Source organism: Polyodon spathula, chromosome 26 (assembly GCF_017654505.1).
Source record: "Polyodon spathula isolate WHYD16114869_AA chromosome 26, ASM1765450v1, whole genome shotgun sequence".
Classification (NCBI taxonomy): domain Eukaryota; kingdom Metazoa; phylum Chordata; class Actinopteri; order Acipenseriformes; family Polyodontidae; genus Polyodon; species Polyodon spathula.
Genome location: NC_054559.1, coordinates 18,010,792 through 18,030,273, shown reverse-complemented (window position 1 = coordinate 18,030,273; position 19,482 = coordinate 18,010,792). Strand labels below are relative to the sequence as shown.

Below are 19,482 nucleotides of genomic sequence, written 5' to 3'. Positions count from 1 at the left end.
AGTGACATGCAATATAATACAACTACGAACTATAAAGCAAGTAATTAAGTATAGTTACTTGCCCATGTGTATCTGTTGTCTTACCTATTGCGACTGAAACTGACTTACAACAGGGAGATGCATCTTTTAGTTCTTAGTGATTTTAGGGGAACACTGTCTGTCGTGTTGTCAGGGGAAACCTGTTGGACTTTCTGGAGCAAATGTCTAGTCGCGAAGCCCCCCTGAAAACTGTATCATCGGCACTGAAGGAGTTAACAGGTTTGGGGGGGGGGGGGGGGGGGGGGGGGGGGGGGGGGGGGGCGCTTATATGAGCCTCACGTGACGCGCCGCGCGGACCCGGCTCGCTTCTTGTCTGAAGACGCCAAGATGGCGGCGAGCAATTACTACGGATTCACGCATGGTGCCGGCCCGCAGTACAGGTAACTGAACTAGGGGATTACAGGTGGGATGCATGTACCAGCCGGGTCGCACAATACAAGGAGCCGGCGCTGAAACGCGTTGCGGTTTAGGGGTTTCTCTAGCTGACAGCTGCCGTGCAGAATAGGCCGTAGCCTGGGTAGTCGGATCTCTGTTTTGACACTAATCTGTGTCGCTCGTTACTGTTAGAAACAACATACCACGCTGCACTGCAGCATAGGGACATTGGTTAAGAAAGAAAGTGTTATATTGCGGTGTTGTTCCAGGAGGAGGGGGTTCTCTACGCGGGTGAACTTGAAGAAGAACCGCCCTTCTTTCTCGCAGTGTAAGCAAAATGGCGATGGGAAGGTGTATTATTGCCCCGAGAGTGGGGGTACGTCCACTCTGCAAACAGGGAGCAGTTTTAGTTTAATAAGACTAAAATTGCACGATGACATTTTAAATCGTGCAGGAAGGCTGTGTACAGGGAGGGCATGTTTTGCAAACAATTGCATTGAGTTCTGCCATGATGATGCAAGTCGTTATCTCTTATAATTTAATTGATCTGCAATGATAAGGGAAAGCTGGGCCCTTTTGTACTTTGGAAGGATGTCATTTTTTTGCCTTTATTTGCGGTAGTTTATTGTTTTTTGTAGCTAGGCTGAACTATGCAAGAAATGCAAAGTGTTTTCCTCCGGTCAGTGGAGAGGTTTAGAATAAATAGCGTTACGCTGTTACATTTTCATAAAAAATAAGTGCGTGTGCAACAGTTTTGGTACTAACTGCTTCGTTGATTGATAAATGCAACTGTTTGCTGGATGTAGTTTGCGTGTAGCGGCGTTTTATTCTACTATATCAGGAAAGATCATATAGTTCTCATCATAACGTGTGCCAGTCTAAAGTTGTGGCATTATTTTTAATGGCAGGTGATTGTGTACATTGTTTTGTGTGCTGCGAGGAGGGAGGGAGGGAGGGAGGGGCGGTGTTGCACAAGTGGGATGCAGTACCATTGACAGTAAGGAGTCTGCCAAGCTGCTGTCTGCGAATGCTTGACAAATTCAGCACTAGCCAGGGTAATCGCTTTTTAAGCTGTTTAACTAGCTACCTGTGGAGAGAGAAGCTGTTGAGTGATTGTTTTTTTGATTTCGTCCCGCATCTAAAAGTGGTTTTAGAATTTTGTTAATTGTGATGGCTTTGGTCTGTGCCTGTTAATAAGTTCTAGTTTAAGGCACAGTTTGTATCCTGCCCCTGTCTCAAGGCAAGCTGTGATGTTTTCATGGGGCTTGCTTGCCCTCCTTGGCTGCACTGTTTGTGTGACTGCACCCTGGTTCTGGGGAAGTGCTGATTGATTGAACACGGGCATTGCTTTCGTGTTGTGCACCCTAAGATGTGTTGGCACAACACTCCCAATTAAACAGGTTGTTGGTCATACTGTACTCAACCCCATTGTTAACTCCTCTTGCTACCAGCCAAGCTTCATTGCTTTGATTTTTTTTGTTTTACTCCTGCGATCCCTTATGTTCAGACCTTACACAGATGAACCAGTTTTCTATCACCTCGCTTAATATCATACCCCGTTTTTATTATCACGAATTTTCAAAAACCACTCACCATACACCATAGGTTCTTAGATAAATTACCTCTGATTTGATCTCACAAACCCGCTTATTGTCACGTGTTGTGCAGCCTGTCAGATGCTGTGCTTTACTAAGTAACCTCAAGATCTAATTAATTTCCAATGCAACTAACGGCCAATAATCATCTCGGCTGATTAAACTGAAATTTTGTGCAGTCTGTCAGATGCTGCGTGGGCAGACTTAGAGATAGTTCAGTTACAAAACACCAATGTCACCGAATTTCTTTAATGTAGTCGGTCTTCTACAAATGCACACAAAAAACACTAAGTGCAACGCCTAATTGATGGCTCTCATCAGTCGACAGTTCATGCCTTTTTTAGATAGACACAAACTGTTTCGTTCCAGTTAATGATACAAAATGAATTTGACCTGTAATAAACTATTTGCATGTGTTTAAATGTAAAGACCGACTAAGTGTACAGTATTGAAATACTGTGCTTTAATTCTGTTTTAGTCTTCTTTCTTTCTCGCAATTGTAATGTGCTGTCGGGCAAATGTGAAACCCGGTTTATATCACAATGTATGCCACCACGGCAATCCTGATGTAAAGTGGGTTCATCTTTATGTTAGTTGCTTGTAATCTGCCAATTAATCTGTATTAAAGACCACCTTTTATAAAGGACAGCTCTTGAGCCTTTTGGATCTCAATAAAAACATTTTGCAGATCTCACTTTTTTTTCCTAATTTAATCCTTTTCAATTAAATTCAGTTTTGCTATGTAACTCATCTTTCTCCAGTCCTGTCCGAAAACACGCCAGATACTGTACCACACCTCCAATGCATTTCGTTGTGCATTCACAGTTTGTTCCCCAGATATAATGCATAACTCACATTCTCGCTCATTTGGTTGCTGTCATCCCTGTAGAGATGGCAGGTTACTAAAGTACAGTGACATGGTTTTAGTTTTAGAACAGCTCGTACTGTTGTATCCATGAGCCTGGTGAAATTAATCTACTTCAGAAGGCAAGGAGGTTACTTCATATACACAGACACAACAGAGATTCATCTGTTTTACTTCCTCCTTAATCTACAACAGACTATCTCTTCCCACTGAAAACGAATCCTCTATAGTCTGCTTATTGTTGGTGGTGTGAGCCACCCTTTGTTTTTCTTTGAGTTTGCCCACTTTAAACCCCAGGGTGTCCCAAATGCATTTTGTAACGCTAGCCTTGATTTTGAAGTCTAGGACCAACAGACTTGTCGTCCTGTTTGTGTTTTGCATATCCTGCCAGTTATCAGTTCTGGCAATGCAGTGTGCCAGTGAAGTTTGTGGTGCTTTGCAGCATCCCTGGTGTGAGAACTCCCTGCCTCAGGGACAATTTCAAAGATGCAGGATTGCGTTTAGGACAATTAGTTTATCCTTGGTTTTTAGCGAATGAGTAATTGGACAATAATTGCTGGTTCCCACCTGCACTTCCGTTTTGTTTGTTGTTCACTGGTAACTTTTCTCACACTCATTTCACAGTGAAATTACAAAACAAAATTGAAATGTTACAGTACCTCCTGTGAATGAAGCTGAAATGTAGACTTATCTAGATTCAAAAAAACATTGCAAAAACAATTCAGTTACCCATATTGCTCACGATACCTTTTTTTAATACATCTGCATGAAGGCGGCACAGGGAATTTTGAATGCGCCAACTTTTATGTTAATCCTCCAAAGAATTGCATTCGTCACATTTTATGACCTGGCAGAGCTGGTTTTCTTTAAATGAGTCACGGGTGCCATGGAAACCACTGTAGAACAGGGTCTGAAGTGGCACAAATTGTGTAAAAGAGAAATCGCTCCATGATCCTCAAAATGGCATTTTCATTGGAAGAGTAAACGTTTTTGTAGTTTTTATTTGTGGTACAGCAGAAATCCTCTTTTTATATTAACTGCTCTGCGGAGGTGGAAAAAGTTTGGATTAAAAGTTTAGATTGGTGGACTGCAGGTTATTAAGGGGGGGGGCTCTACAACCAAGTTTATTACATGTACACTGTGGCTAATCAAGCTCAAAGTAAAACCTGGAATGGGCAAACCTGCTATGCAGTCTTATTTCCATCCGTGTTACACCTGACGCTTTTTTTTTTCACCCTCTCTCGCCCCTCTGCAGCACACAGCCTGTTACTGCCTACTCCCACCCGACAGCGGCGAGCTATGCAGTCCAGCCGGCTCCCGGCATGGCCCATGCAGTGACCGCCTCGTACGCCCCTGCGGCGGCCCAGTCTGCCAGACCAGTGGCATCCGGCGCCTACCAGGGCTACCAAACCCATACGGGGGCAGAGTATGTGTATGGAGCCCGTCAGCCGGAAGCCACGCCGCCGCCGCCACCACAGCCCACAACAGCACAGCAGACGTACCAGGTCTATACAGCAACGGTCAGTCCATTCAACTGCTGCTTTAATCAGTTGCATGACTTTTTAAATGAATGTTATAATCCCCGTACCTGAATATCAGATCTTCCAGTAGTTCTTACCGATGGTGATATGGAAGAACTGTCTTTGAGTGTATGCACTGCAATGTTTTGATAGCTGACCTGACAACTCAAAACTTTGCTTTTAATTTTGAATATAGCCACGTTGAACTGAGTTTGACCGTGAAAGTGATCTGTGCTTACGAGCGACTTTTATAAACCCACCAGTGCAGAGAATTAAAGGTTCCCTATGAAACAGTAATAGGACAAACCTTGCATGGTGTAAATGAAGTTGTTAGCCCGTGCTTATGCAATAGTGCCCTGACTGCAGTGCTGGTAACATATTGCACGTTTTTAGGTTTCCATACGTAGAAAAACATGTATATATTTTGAGTACTTGCCCATGTCCTGTCACGTCATTTCTTTTAATGTGATCTGCAAGGGTAATAAAGATCGCTCATTTGTATTGTTCCCAAATGTATCACTGAAAATTGTGCATTCATATAACTGGTTGAAACCAGCAAAAGCATCGCTTTACTTTTCAATCCCTCTTAATTGCATATCTGCTCCCTGGAACAACTGAACTGTCAAAGGCTGTTACCCAGCTTGTACAAACACGAACCAGCATTACATGTTGCAATTTACTGCTGTACTTATTTGCTCCATGTCTGTTTTTTGTTGGACCACCCGCCCCAAACCCACACCACGTGTTTACTCATGGTACTTGAAATACTTCTTTTATTTTACAGGATAATTATAGCTATGGAAGGGCTACAGCTGCCAGTAATTATGAGAATAAGCAGTACTATCTGGCAGCAGCAACCCAGGTGCAGCACACGCCTACAGAAGCGTACTACCAGTCAGGTGGGTTACTGGGAATCCTGGCTGGGGTCCTTAGGTGGTATAAAGCCCCTCAAGGTTTATCCATCTGGTTTCTAGAACGGAGCTCAGTCTGTCAATATTGTAATATCATGCTTTTCCAAACTCCTGGCTTTTGGGGCATAGCATATTGGCGCCTTTGAGCCCCAGTGCTGGCAATCGAATTTTTTGCGTTTTACTGTATGTTAGGTGTAGGCAACACGTCATGAAAATATTCTAACGACAAGTGTGCACACATGCGATATTACATTTTGAATGCAAGCAAAAAATATATATATAATAAATAAGCCTTCGATGGCAGCCCTTATTTTTTCTTCATGCTTGTTGCCCAGACGTGTGCGAGGCAGCTCAGGATCTAGGTGGGTAAAGATTCAAGGGCTGATCCTCGCTTTGTGTGTTGCAGGTGTGAAAGGGGGTTACAGTCAGGCCAGCAGTGGCTACAGCCAGCCTCCTCCTCAGAGACCGGTCACAGCTTTAAAGCCCATTGCCCCAGCCAGCGCCGTTTCAACCAGCTATAATATCTACCCCGTGTCCACCAGCGTACAGCAGTCTCCAGCCCCAACCTCCATCTCCTACGCTCCCAGCTCTTCCTACAGCTCCACCGTCCCAACCTCCTACTCTGGTAAGAAGGGTTAGTCTCCCTTTTATTTATTGCTTATGTATTTTCCCATTCATAAATATTCTATCTGTCCTACATGTACAGACAAACCTGTATGGCCACCAACCATCTGTAGTAAGTGCTTCAAAGAAGGCACCCCTCAATCAAATGCCATTTTTAAAGCTCCTGTACTGGCATGCACAAAATAAGTATGTCTCTACCTAATTTGTAGGGATGGAGGGAAGACTCCTATTGCGTAGCAGTTTCACCCATTCCAGCTTTAATACAAGCTTGATTAGCCATAGTGTGGTGTGTTACAAGCTCAGGTGTGTCTTCTTAAACTTAGTCAAACCAGGAATGGATCAAATTGATATGCAATTTTCATCCCTGATTTGGGATGATTAGGATATGTGGGGACTTTTTTTTTTTTAAACTAATGTAGCTTCCTCTCAAGGACGAATTTCTTGTACAATTATTTTTGCAACTCTAGCATGCTATTTGCTGCTGTGCTTGTTCTGCTTATGAAGGATAAGACCTGGTGGTGAAATGTTAAAACTGGAAGTACAAATTCAGTATTTTCTTTAAAGGTTCATCATATTTTCTGTTGAAGTTTGAGAAAGTTCTAGTCTGAAAAGGTTATTCCAGTTGATCAATGTTCTTTTCAATTAGCATTGCTTCATATAACACCATTGTGTTTTATGGTTATGGATGATGCACAGCTAACATTTCTAGCCTATATAAATCTTTTTGACAGGCTCTAGCTATTCTAGCTACAACACCAGTGGCTACACATCCACCCCCTCCTATTACCAGCCTGCTCAACAGCAGCACCAGCACCAGCAGGCTCCCCCACAGCAGCACACGCAACCACAGCCCCCAAAACAGCCTACCAACGCCACCTGGAGCAATGCAGGAAGCAACGTCATCACCACGCCCACTCTCACAGGCAACACCTATAAGAAACCCATCTTCCAGAACAAGATGCAGAAGCCCAAGGGTCCACCCAAACAGCCACAGCTCCACTACTGTGATATCTGCAAGATCAGCTGTGCTGGCCCACAGGTGTGTGTGTCTGCAAGCTTAAAACCTTTCATTTATAACACCTGTTGCGTACGGAGAAACCTGCAGCGATCTAATCTAATGCTGGAGCTGCACAAACCACACAAGTGAGGTTCTGTGGTCTTGATTGGGCTAATTTAGAGAAGAGAAACTGTTTATTCGGATTGACCCAGGGTGTTTTTCAGCTAATTTAACTTTCCTGTTAAAAACAATTGAAGCTGCAGCTTGCACTGATTCGCTGTTCTCCTAAAAGCTGCAGTCAACTTTTCTTCGCGTCTGCGGAGAGCTTCACTTGGCTTGACCCTCGCCTGCTTATGGTGGAGAGCTCGGTTTTAATCGCTCTGGTTTTCTAATAGCCATTGCGCTGACTGTCTGGTGCCTTTCCCTTGCAGACCTACCGTGAGCATTTAGAGGGCCAGAAGCACAAGAAGAAAGAGGCAGCCCTCAAGTCTGGGAACCAGGCGAACAATGGGCCACGCGGTGTGCAGACACAGCTCCGATGTGAGCTCTGTGACGTGTCCTGCACTGGCGCAGACGCCTATGCAGCGCACATCCGGGGAGCCAAGCACCAAAAGGTACACCCTGCAGTTTTTGGGGGCAGTGACAGAAAAGCATTGTAGTTTTGCCTCAGGTTTTGTTATCGCACGTGTTGTTGGTTTGCCAAATATTTCAGATAGATTTCATCTGGGGAACTGTTTGTTCTTGTATCAAGAAGGAATAGAATTTGAAATAGAATGTGGAATTGAAGATGATTTGTAAGCTGTAACTGTCACAAGATGTTTTTGTGTTTAACCATTTTGAGTTCCCCTCTTTTTTTTTTTTTTTTTTTTAGGTTGTGAAGCTGCACACCAAGCTGGGGAAGCCCATTCCCTCCACTGAGCCTGTGATGGTAAACTCTGCCCCAGTTGCCACCACGACCACGGCCAGTAAACCAGCTCCCTCCACCACCTCCCACACTGTGGCCCCGCCCAAACCCACCGCCGTCACGACCAGCAATGCCACCAAACCCCCGGCCACCGCCAAGAAGCCCGTCACCCCTAAGATCACCTTTGTTGGTACGTCTTACGAAAGGTTTTATTTTCACAGCACTGTTGAGCTGCTTTGTTGTGATTAGATTATTCTGACTGATCCTCAAATTGTCAGTTTCAAACTGCTTTATTTTCCCACGCCAATCCATGTGGCAAGCAGTATACATTTGTCTTATCCCATTATGCAAAATGTTTTGTCCTTAATGTCCATGTACGCCTTTTTTTTTTTTCCCCCCCGAATCTCTATAGCATTTATATACAGGGTGTCCAACAAGTCGTGCATTATGAGCAATGTTGTATATTATGCTGATTTTGGGATGTTCTCTGATTGATTAGTAGGGCTACCCTTTTGACTAACAGCACAACAGATCAACCTGCATTCGTTTTTCTTTGCTTAGACCTTTTCACACCTGATAGAAGTAGAGACCACTAGTATTAACAACTAAGCCTATTATGCCTGGCTTGTGTAACACTGTATTTTGATACACTTAAGATCAAAAAAAAAGTATATAGTAATAATAATTCTCAATGGCCATTAGGAGAAATGTGAGTATATGGTAATACTCTGTGTGCAACAGGTTATTTCTGGTCTATAAAAACTCAAATCCAAGCCTCCTCTTGGATTTTGTTTCCTGATCCATGTAGGTGCTAACAAGCCTGCAGCCGTTGTGACAAAGGTGGTGCCAGTGAAGCCACCGGCACCAGTTACTGAGTTGCACAGCGATCTCGAGGACGATGGGGATGGCTGTGGGGGGCAGGGGGATGTGCAGCCCGTTGGACACGACTACGTGGAGGAGGTATTTAATGGGTGGGGGCTTTGGGATTGTTTTTGTAATGTACAGCTGTGGCCAAAAGTTTTGTATCGCAGTGTAGAATTAACAAATTCTGATTCAAACGAAGCCTGCCGAGTAATGTTACGTTAACATATTGAATTACATACCGCTTTATAGCTTTCCATATACTTAATGAAAAACTGACAAATTGAAATGTGACATTTTTGAAGTCTAACATGAAATACTGTACTGCTGTTCTTATGGCTTCTGGTAGACGTTTGCCATGTCATGTTGTAGTTTCTTTGATCGCATGATAAAAAAAAAAAAAAAAAAAATTCTTTTATATAAATTGTCTCCTAAAATTCTAGGTGATATAAAACTTTTGGCCACAGCTGTATTGTGGGTGTAAAGGTTATAGATTTTAATACTTGATTATATTAACTGATTTACAAACTCTAGCTTTCAAAGCATATTCAGGCTCAAGTGGACATTTAAGTTGTTTGTTTACATTTTGAGGAATTGAGTGGAGAGAGAACTGTAGTCTCGAATCGGTATTTTGATCTTTTTTTAAACCCACGACAAATCATATCGTGTTTAAATGGTATTGATTCTGAAATCTGTAATTGCTGGCGACTGGATCAAAAAGTTCAGTAAGAAATGTACATGTTATTTTTTGTGCCTGGTCTCAGGGCTGCTGTTGCCAGTTCCATGCAAGACCTTAATTTTGATATAGTTTGGGGGGGGAGGGATTTTGTGCTCCGGTTTGCATTTGAAACCTAGACCTTGCAGTGGCTCTGGAGGTTTTAGCGAACACTTAAATTGGTTTCTGCTTTGATCTAAACAAAGGCTGTCTTTCAGGTGCGTAATGATGAAGGCAAAGTGATCCGGTTCCACTGCAAGCTGTGTGAATGCAGCTTCAACGACCCCAATGCTAAGGACATGCATCTCAAGGGGCGCCGCCACAGGCTGCAGTACAAGGTAAGGGCTTGTAGGTGAGTGCAGACTGGAGTCAAGGAACAGCACTGCTGGGGCTAGTTTAGGTTGGCATGAGTACATGTGAGATTGTATATGCAGGATCTGGCCATTAGGTGGCAGTCCAACAAAGCATTTTCAAAGCGGTTTTGTCTCAAGATGGGATTTCGATGAATAGCCATGAGGTGAAACTAAGGCAGACTCATTTTATTCATGCTAAATATATGCTAAAATCAGTGTATCGCAGTTTACAAATGGGCAGCAGTGTTGAAAATCCAAGTTAAATACCGACAGCGCCTAGTTTAAGCAGACTAGGTTTCTTTTTCTTTCCTAAAATTTAAATAGGAGTTTTGTGTTAAAGTTGTTAGTCTCTCTCTCTCTCGCACTCTCTCTCACTCTCACACTCTCTCCCTCCTGTAGAAGAAGGTGAACCCTGAGCTGCCGGTGGAGATCAAGCCCAGTAACCGGGCCCGCAAGCTTCAAGATGGCAAGATGAGGAAGCAGAAGCAGAAGGCGGTTCTGAAGAGGCGGAGGGACGATGAGCAGCACTGGCACATGGAGATGGGGTCAGTCTGCCCCAGGAGGGATTACCATGGCTAAGAATGGCCGTCACCTGTGAAAAAAATGTACTGTGCTGGAACAAATTTGTTCCAGCACTAAAAAAAAAAATGTATTGGTTTTATCATTTTATAAGAAACAAAATAAAATATGCACCAAGTGCTAAGATTAGTAAATCTGTTCTTGATTACATACGTACGTACATACATACATACTAGGGTGATGAGAAAGTTTACCTCATCAATGCACCATATCATTGATATGGTAAACTCACTTTCTAATCACCCTGTGTTTTATCTGCAAGGTCACTTTGGCTCTTGCAGCTTGCTCGCTCTGTCGTGTGCTCCTTTACACAGCACTTTAAGATTATAAAAGCAGTGTAACTGTGCATTTTATTAATTGCTGTTTCTTTCATTATAAAGTCTGGGTTGTTTTCCCAGCAGGCGCTATGAAGAGGAGATGTACTGGAGGCGGATTGAGGAAGAGCAGCTATACTGGGGGGAGCGAAGGATGGCACCCCCTCCCCCTTTAATGGGGCGACCCGGCATGCCGGTCCCCCCTCTTCTGGTGCGTACCACTGCTGGATTAAAATGACCTGAACTGTTCAGTATTACAATGCAAGCTTGACCTACAGTCAATTCAGTGGATGTGTATAACTTGCTATAATGTGTAAACCATGATTGCATGCTTGATGGTAAAATTAAAAGGTAAGAGTAGCAAGTCTGAGTTGTACAGTAGGAGTGCCAATTAAACATATTGGTAAGATACTATCAATGTCACTTGGTATATGGGTGTGCCATTTAATGCATGCATTAAAGGGGGGAAGTTTTATTGTTGTACAATTAAGTGAAAATTGTATTATGAATTGCCTGCACTTTTCTAAATGGTGCAGTACTGTCGTAGCTTCTGCTTTTAAAAGCAGTGCAGTCCTGCTGGTGTGCTAAAAGGGCCTGGTTTTATTAGCTCTTCTCCTCCAAGCCCACCCGGCGCCCAGACTCATCCGACGACCGTCACATCATGGTGAAGCACTCGACTATCTACCCCGTGGAGGAGGAGCTGCAGGCAGTGCAGAACATAGTCTCGCACGCAGAGCGTGCGCTCAAACTCGTCTCCGACTCCCTGCTAGAGAAAGAAGACGACCCCGACAGGAGGCAAGTTAAGCCTGAAGGACTGGGGAGGCAGTGTGAGCTGAAGCATTAGGTGACCTGCTAGAGGTTGGGGAGCTGAATCTAGTAATTTGAGCCGAGGGGATAGGAAGCAGTGTGGAGCCAAGGGCTTTTGTGTGTGGTTAAGTATCTGCAAGAACTGGGCTGGTTGATTTATTTATTTTTTCAAGCTGAGTGACTGGGAGGCGCTGTGGTTTTGGTGGGGGGGGTTAGAGCTTGGGGACTAGAAGTATCTGTTTTGTGCTTAATAGGATGGAGAAAGGTTGACCATCATACCCCACTCTTTCGCCCCCCCCCCCTCCAGCAAAACAGACTGCCGTGTGCTAAAGGGCGTGATGCGTGTCGGGATCCTTGCTAAGGGTCTGCTGCTTCACGGGGACAGAAACGTGGAACTCATTCTGCTGTCGGCTAAGAAGCCCACTGTGTCCTTGCTGCAGAAGATAGCAGAGCTGCTGCCTAAACAGCTGCGGGTAAGAGAGCAGCTCTTCACTGGTGACACACCACCCACATACCCTGAGCATTGAATCTGAGTGTTACACAGAGTCCACACGGACTTGGGGGGAATCTTTTAAACTTCATAGCAGTTAACGTTGCGTTCATGTGTTTACTGTGCTGCTTGGGTACTTGTGAACTCAGCTTGTAGTAGAACCTCAAATTACTAAAAACTGTTGTGCAAATTGGGACTTATTTGGCCACGTCTTTTTAAAGCGTTATTATACCATTAGTGCCATCCACAGTACATTTTACTGGAGTATTGATTCTCTGTGGGGGAGGGGAGACCATTATTAAATTCAATTATTGTTATTTATTTTATTTTAGAAACAGATTAATATTTCACACCTAGAAATGAGCAAAGATGTTGAATCTGGTTTAAAAAAAAAAAAAAAAAAAAAAAAAAAAACCTCTAATTATTCACCAGCTCCATGTGTGGAAAATTTATTTTTTCCCTTGTCTGAATTCTGCTAATTTTGTGGTCAGTTTCACTTCTTTATCAAAAAACTGCAGGCTTAAGAGGAAAAGGCTATAGGAATTCCCCCCTAGCAAGGATAACGCAAACTGGTTTCACAACACAGGGCTTCATTTTGCAGTTGCAGGATGCTTTTAACAAAAACAGTGGGCACATATTCCCATATGGCATGTTGGATACCTCTATTGCAATGGTTTCCAACAGCCTGTTTAATTATTTTTTGCTTTGCAGAGTTTAACAGCACACACAGCCTTTGTGATAGCTAGTCAGCTTATTCTATGCATTAGACAATACTGATTTTAAAGCTTGATTTTGTACTGGGTTGAAACAAACACCTGGACTGGTATTGATCTCTAAGGACTATGACTGGTAGGGGAGAAGGAAACTATGCATTTGCCAACTTCAACTTTTATGCCCTGGGAGCATCATTCAGTATGTGTGGGAACAGTGTAGAAAGTGCTTTTCCAGTGACAAGTTTAAATGTCCACCTGCTGCTGTCTGTGCAGTCAAACTGTATTAAAATGGGCCTGTGGTCAAAGAAGGAAATCAAGTTCCCTGTGTATTTAGTTCATAAAGGAGAAGGCGATGCTATTTGTTGGTCAGTTTCCATAACCGACAGTGCAAACGTATCTTCCTTCAGACGAGGTGTAAAACTGCTTGATCTGAATGTTCAGTTCGTTTGTACTGGAGATGAATGAAAAATAGCAGTGAATAACACAAGTCAGTTCAGAGGTGGGATCTCATTCATGCACAGTGGTTGCCAAGTATTGGCTCATGTTTACTGTGAGCAGTGTCTTTCACAGCTGATGGGTGTGGGTGTTTTAAAGCTTGGGAGTTTATGCTTCAGTGTTGTAATTTTGGTTTTTGATCCACTTCTTGTTTACTGTTGGGTGGTTTCAAGGATGAGTTTCACCATTACTGGGCAGCGACCGTGCTGTCTGCAGAGAGAGATGGAGCCAGCGGCTGTTGGTTCCCTGGCTGCTGTTTTATAGATACTTGCATGAACTAATCTAGAATATTGCAAGCTCTGGGTCCCCCTTTACCCCACCGATTTATTTCTTATATTTTCTATTTAGCTAAGCAAGGAATACAAGCTGAAAAGCCAGTTTGCGTGGCTTTTAAAAACATTTGTATTGTTTTTGCAGTCTTGTTAAGATTTTGCCAACTGCTGCTGTTTGCATTTTACATCCCTGGTACTACTTGGCAGTTTGAAGTCTGACTTCCAGTGTGAATTGATTTAAAACAATTTCCCCCAGGACTTATGTCCCTGAAATGAGGCTGTGCAGTTTAAAAATAAAATAGTACTAGATTTATCCCTATTTTGTACACCCTGTAGACTGTGTAATTTGAGTGTCCTTTTAACCGGCAGACGTTTTCGGAGGAACAATATGAGGTGGTGGCTCGTCCCGAGGAGGCCAGCATCGTGATTTGTTCAAGCAAGGAACCTCAAATGCAGGTCACCATCTCTCTCACGTCGCCACTGATGAGGGAGGACAGTGCCACTGAGAAGGACGAAAAGGCAGGAGACAAGGCGGCTGAGAAAGGTTAGAGGAGCCACGCTTTTAGTCCACTGCACTGTGTCCCTCTCGCTTCAGAATCCGAAGCAAAACTAAAACCTAAAAAAAAAAAAAAAAGGAAATTGGCTGAATTATTTTATATAGTAGTTCCTTATTTTTGTTCAAAGCAGGGATCTCTGACCTTTCTGCGTCCCAGTGGCAAATGTTACTCCGCTATTAGGCAGGGCTTGTCGTCTTCCAGGTGTGCAATGGAAACTTGAGGGTGGGTGGAGGTGTGTGAATGTGGTTGACCTGAAGGTTGTTTATCAAACTCCGGGAATAACTGAAAGAAACTTTTTAATTCGATCACATAAAGATCTCTTGACGTCCTAATTTAAATATCTAGCATACTGGACGCAAAGTGCCACATGTGGTAATGCCTTTTTTTTTTTCTTTCTATTGGTGAACTGAAGTCTGCATATGCAATGTGGCGCGTAGTTTGATAAAACTCTTTGTATATTCAAGAAGAATGTCAGTCTTTAGTCCACATTAGTCTTCCATTTCAGGACCCTGATGCTGTAAAAAAAAAAAAAAAAAAAAAAAAAAAAAAAAAGGATCTGCTGCCTATTTGCCTTTGTATAAGTTTATTAAATTGTTCATGTTCCCAACACAGCTGCAGCAGGTGAATCTCGCTGGTCAGCGCTTTTTGGTTTAGTTCCTACCCTCACTTGTGTGCAAGTCCCAATTTAGCATGCTACCGCCGCCCTACCGACTACTGAATGTTGGCAGTGATGAATGAGCAAAACCTCCGGCTATGTGTGCAATCAGAAATCTAGGTACAGATTTTTGTTAGCCCTATAGGACTCCACCAACCAAACATAAATCCTTGTCCTCTTCCGTACTGTGCTTGAATGTGAAATCGGGAACCCAAAGTGCTGTTGTTGTTTGCACTGAGTTAGACGTTCCCGTGTTTTTCTTCCCCCTCTTCCCAGGAACTCCAGCATCTGAGCCTGATCCTCCGGACGTCCTGAACAAACGGAAGTGCCTGGATTCCCTCGCTGCCCTCCGTCACGCCAAGTGGTTTCAGGTAAGGGTACCCAGACAGTCATTTATTTAAACTTTGAAAACATGGAAACTTGCCTTATTCCTGTTGATGGGATATTCGTGCTCTGTGAAGGATGCTGGATTTATTTTGAGCTAGGTGGAATTATCAGCCGTAATCACTTCTGTGTTTTCGGCAATGCCACTGTCCCAATCACATGCAACGTTTTATACGCTTGATTGACATGGTTTCCAATGTAATCCTTGTGTTTTTAGACTTGTCAACTTGAGAGAAACTGGTACAAAATTGCTTGTGCTCAAGCAGACAGGTGATTGGTTTGCTTATTGTCTTGGTACATACTGGAATCTCCTTTTTTTCATGGCTTTGTTTTTTAGGCTCGGGCGAACGGCTTGCAGTCCTGTGTGATCATTATTCGTGTACTTCGGGACTTGTGCCAGCGTGTGCCTACCTGGGGCTGTCTGCCTGACTGGGTAAGACTTACTGTTTAGCTGTAACCAGGATCATTTCTGTTGAAATGATGTTTCTCCCTATACTGTTTTGGTTATTTTGGTTTTCTGCTTCCGCAAAACAAAACTGGATCAGGATCTGACTATTGTCACACTCAAGCAGTGGTTGTTGGTATTCCAAATCCAGAATTATCCAGGGATAACGGACTGCAATCTATTTCCTTGTAGTGTCTTTTGCAAGCTATAGTTCCAACTAGAAAGCAGAACTATTGGCAACCCATTCAAAATGACAATGAAATCAGTGACTGTTCATTATTCTCTGTTACAGTAAGTCAACCCCTATTTTTATATTGCTGTGGGTGTTACTAGAGAAGAGAGAAACTAATGCTGAAATCTGTGGTTTTCTATATGAATAAGTATTTTCTTGCTGTTAGATACTTCTAGGCAATTTTAATCCTCACCACTTTTCTGCCCCATTTGGCAATAAATAGTGTCTTCCAATTGGACTCCGAACAGCAGAATAATAGTGTTACTGTTCCTATTGCTTAACTTAAGGAAACTGCTTATTTTGATTTTATTAAAAGTAGGCAACGGTAGAACACAGGCTTGCTTCCAGTGTGTTAAGCAAGCCTCTCTGGTTTCTCCTGTAGGCAATGGAGCTGCTGGTTGAGAAGGCAATTAGCAGCACGTCTGCACCCCTCAGCCCAGGTGAAGCCATGCGCAGAGTTTTAGAATGTCTAGCCACCGGGATTCTACTACAAGGTTTGTATTTACTAACGTAAAAACTTTTGTTATGATCTGCAGGCGATGCAGTAATCGGCACAGTTTAGCTTTATAAACGTGTGTCGAATGCAGCATTCTACAGAGATGTGCCTTGCAGATGTTTGATTTTATTTCTGCAACACAGGCGGCCCTGGGCTGCTGGACCCCTGCGAAAAAGACCAAACAGACGCTCTGGAAAGTATGACCAGCCAGTCGAGGGATGACATAACGGCCAGTGCTCAGGTACAATACACAGTGTTTGATGCACCAGCTGTCTCGGGATTCAAGCACGCTGGAGCGTTGTGTGTTTTTAGTTTTTTTCCTATATTGTAATAAGAAATTATATAGTCTAAAAAACTTAATTGGAAACCTTTTAGTTAATTTCCGCGTTCAGCATCTACAAACCCTGATTCATCTTTAACCCATCTCTTGAATAGGTGTCTCCTAGATGTGTAAAGTGACGATTAACGGTTTCTACCTCTTTGTCTCCTGTTTCCTTAACAGCACGCTTTAAGATTGCTGGCTTTCCGGCAGATTCACAAAGCCCTGGGGATGGACTCTCTGCCGACGCTCAAAGCCCGCGCCAGCGCCCGGAAACGAAGACTTGACACCAGCGAAACAGCCGAGGGGGAAGAGGAGGAGAAGAAAGACAAAAAGGAAGATGCAGACGATGCCTAACCACTGTCCTAGCAACAACCGCTTGAAACAAAGAAGTTCACACAACTTTCATTTTTATATATAAAAAATAAATTAGACCTATGGCAATTTTTAGTGGGGAGGTGGTAGAGGGGGTGACATGGAATTAGGAGAAAAGACCCTCCCACCTAAACTCCCTCCTTGAACGTATGGTAGATTTATTTTAAAATTGTGCTTTAAATTGGTTTAAAAAATATATGCTGCGTTATTCCATTAAGACTTTTCCCTGGCAACTATACCCTCACCTCTCCCAAACACTAATAAACCATCTTTAAAGTTTCAGAGGTTAAAATCCAAGGCATATTTTTCCTCCGTAAATCAGAAACCTCACTAGTAAAAGGCCAGTTTGTTTTTACCGGTTTACAATTGAGCAAATATTTGAGATTTGTAATTTATTTTTAATTTTTGAACTTGCAAAGCTGTGGGTGCTGAAGGAGGCTGAGTGGATGATGTGTTAGCAGCTTGGTGTAGCACAAGGCTTTTACCCTAACCTAGCTGTGGGAGTGATCGATTACTATTAGATATTATAGATATATATATATATATATATATATATATATATATATATATATATATATATATATATATATATATATATATTATATATATATAATAGAATTCTTGTCTACAATTTCAGGAACTGTCAGCCTAAAGCAGCAGTATTATGATTTTTATTACTGTGTTGGGTATCTTCAATAGTAGGATATGATGTATCTTGTGGTCGTATCAATTGCTGTGTTGCAAAGATGTGCGTCAACAAAAATAAAATATATATATAGAAATAGGAAGGAGTCTTCTCTGGAATTCCTGACAATTCAAGTAGTTGGTCTTCCCACACACACAGACAGATTGCTTAAACTGGAGGGTACTTTCAAAACAGTAGTGTTGCCTTGCGACACACACACCCTAGCCCTTGTTCCTTGTGAAGAGTAAGTCACATCTGAGGGGTCTGCTGCTAGTTTGAAACACTCCTGGCCTTACTGAGCCTTGGCTGCATTTTCCTTACAAAATTAGCAAGGTTTTTGCTCTGCTCAGGTGTGCCAGAAGCTCACAGTAAAATATTGGGTGACTCAAACTGCTATGCAATCAGAGTCTGCATGAGCTTGGATCTGGTGTAGCTATTGACAGCAGGTACCAACAGCAGCTGTAATCCTGCCTCTCCCAGCAGGTTCTGCCCACAGGGCCTGGGGTTTACAGAAGTGTGTGATCAATGAATGTGTGGACTGAAGAGTCTGGTGAGATGGCGCTTCAGGGCGAAGTGTTTTCCCTGAGCCCAACGAGTAATACTTACACAGCTGTTTTTCCTTTCTTTATGTCATTTACATTTTTAAACCAATTGCATTTTGTTTTATTGTCACTGATGTAAAATAATAAAACAACATTGACGTCCCATAATCTTTGCGAAATGTTACTTGCACAATAAAGGAGACTGCACAATTTTCCCCCCTCCCCCCCTTTTTTTTTGAAAAAAAAACACAACAAAAAGGATATAATTTTTGTTTGTATATTATATAAATATATATATATATATATATATATATATATATATATATATATATATATAATAATATATAATACCACACATATGTGTGTATGTGATGTGTGTGTGTCACAATCGGGTCTTTTTGCCACAATTCCCTTATCTTATTTTTTACTTGTATTTTACAAATGTTACAAGGACAGGCGTGTAATGTGGCTTTAATATTTTAATGTCTTTGTAGTGCTGCCTAAAAATAATAAAATGACGAAGTTAAACTTCCGAGTTGTTGTCTTGTTTTATTTTTGAAGGCTGTAGGTGGCTTGTTCTGATGCCTCTGGCGATGATAAAGCAGGAAGCGCTCCCATTACATTAGACATGTTCACCATGCTGTCTGAAAGTGCTCTTTACTGCTGTATTAATCTTACTTGGTATGTGAAAAGATTGTTTCTGCCAAAGACCTGGGATGCACTGTTAAATTAAATGTGGTGTGACTTTCATTTAATCACGATCGTACATGTGGTGAAACTGCCAACAATCCTTTGAAGCGGACTGAAGACTAATCTACAGTGCCTGCATGCCAAAGTATACCAATATTATATTATCCCAAAGCTTTATTCTCTGCAATAATTAAGGTGGGTATATGATTAATTTCTAACTTTTAGGACAAACAACAATAGAACTGATCATTCTAGCTCAAGACCTCCTGTCTCTACATGTTTGTTTGCATGATTATAACTTACAACAACGTGCAATTTGCAATGCGTGCAATGTTTATCATTTCCAAGGAACCTGGAGAAATGCAGTGCAACCCTGTGACCTTTAATTATTTACTGCCTTTTGCATAGATCCTAATTAGCACTAGTCTTGGATTACAAACGTTTCCATCAGCCACTGGGAATGTTGGAAGCGATCTGAATTCAGACCTGCCCATTTATTTCGGCAGCAGACTGAGATCAAATCGATTTCAATTGAGACCATGTCCGCCCTAGTTAGGATTGTAGGCTGTGAAACCAGCTGGGCTACTGTTAAACGGTGGGCACTAGGACTGAGTGTTGTATGTGGCAGGCTGCTCTCTCTATTGCAGGGTAAGGAAATGAGAGCGCTGTTGCT

General features: G+C 42.5%; 1 protein-coding gene across 4 annotated transcripts; it reads left to right on the top strand.

Moving 5' to 3' along the window:
* The first annotated feature begins 319 nt into the window (after positions 1-319).
* On the top strand, positions 320-17,390 carry LOC121300748 (zinc finger RNA-binding protein-like). Of its 4 annotated transcripts, none has more exons than XM_041229528.1 (19): positions 320-419; positions 4,130-4,394; positions 5,179-5,293; positions 5,712-5,930; positions 6,661-6,968; positions 7,358-7,540; positions 7,798-8,020; positions 8,639-8,790; positions 9,625-9,744; positions 10,159-10,304; positions 10,740-10,863; positions 11,275-11,447; positions 11,767-11,932; positions 13,799-13,973; positions 14,918-15,012; positions 15,363-15,458; positions 16,085-16,196; positions 16,342-16,439; positions 16,701-17,390. In XM_041229528.1, exons 1-19 carry the CDS (start codon positions 367-369, stop codon positions 16,872-16,874), a joined length of 2,997 nt encoding a protein of 998 aa, XP_041085462.1. In that variant the 5' UTR covers positions 320-366; the 3' UTR covers positions 16,875-17,390. The 4 variants fall into 4 exon arrangements, with proteins under 4 accessions (XP_041085462.1, XP_041085459.1, XP_041085460.1 ...); XM_041229525.1 differs by having other exon boundaries at positions 11,260-11,447; XM_041229526.1 differs by having other exon boundaries at positions 10,737-10,863.
* The last annotated feature ends 2,092 nt before the right edge of the window (positions 17,391-19,482 follow it).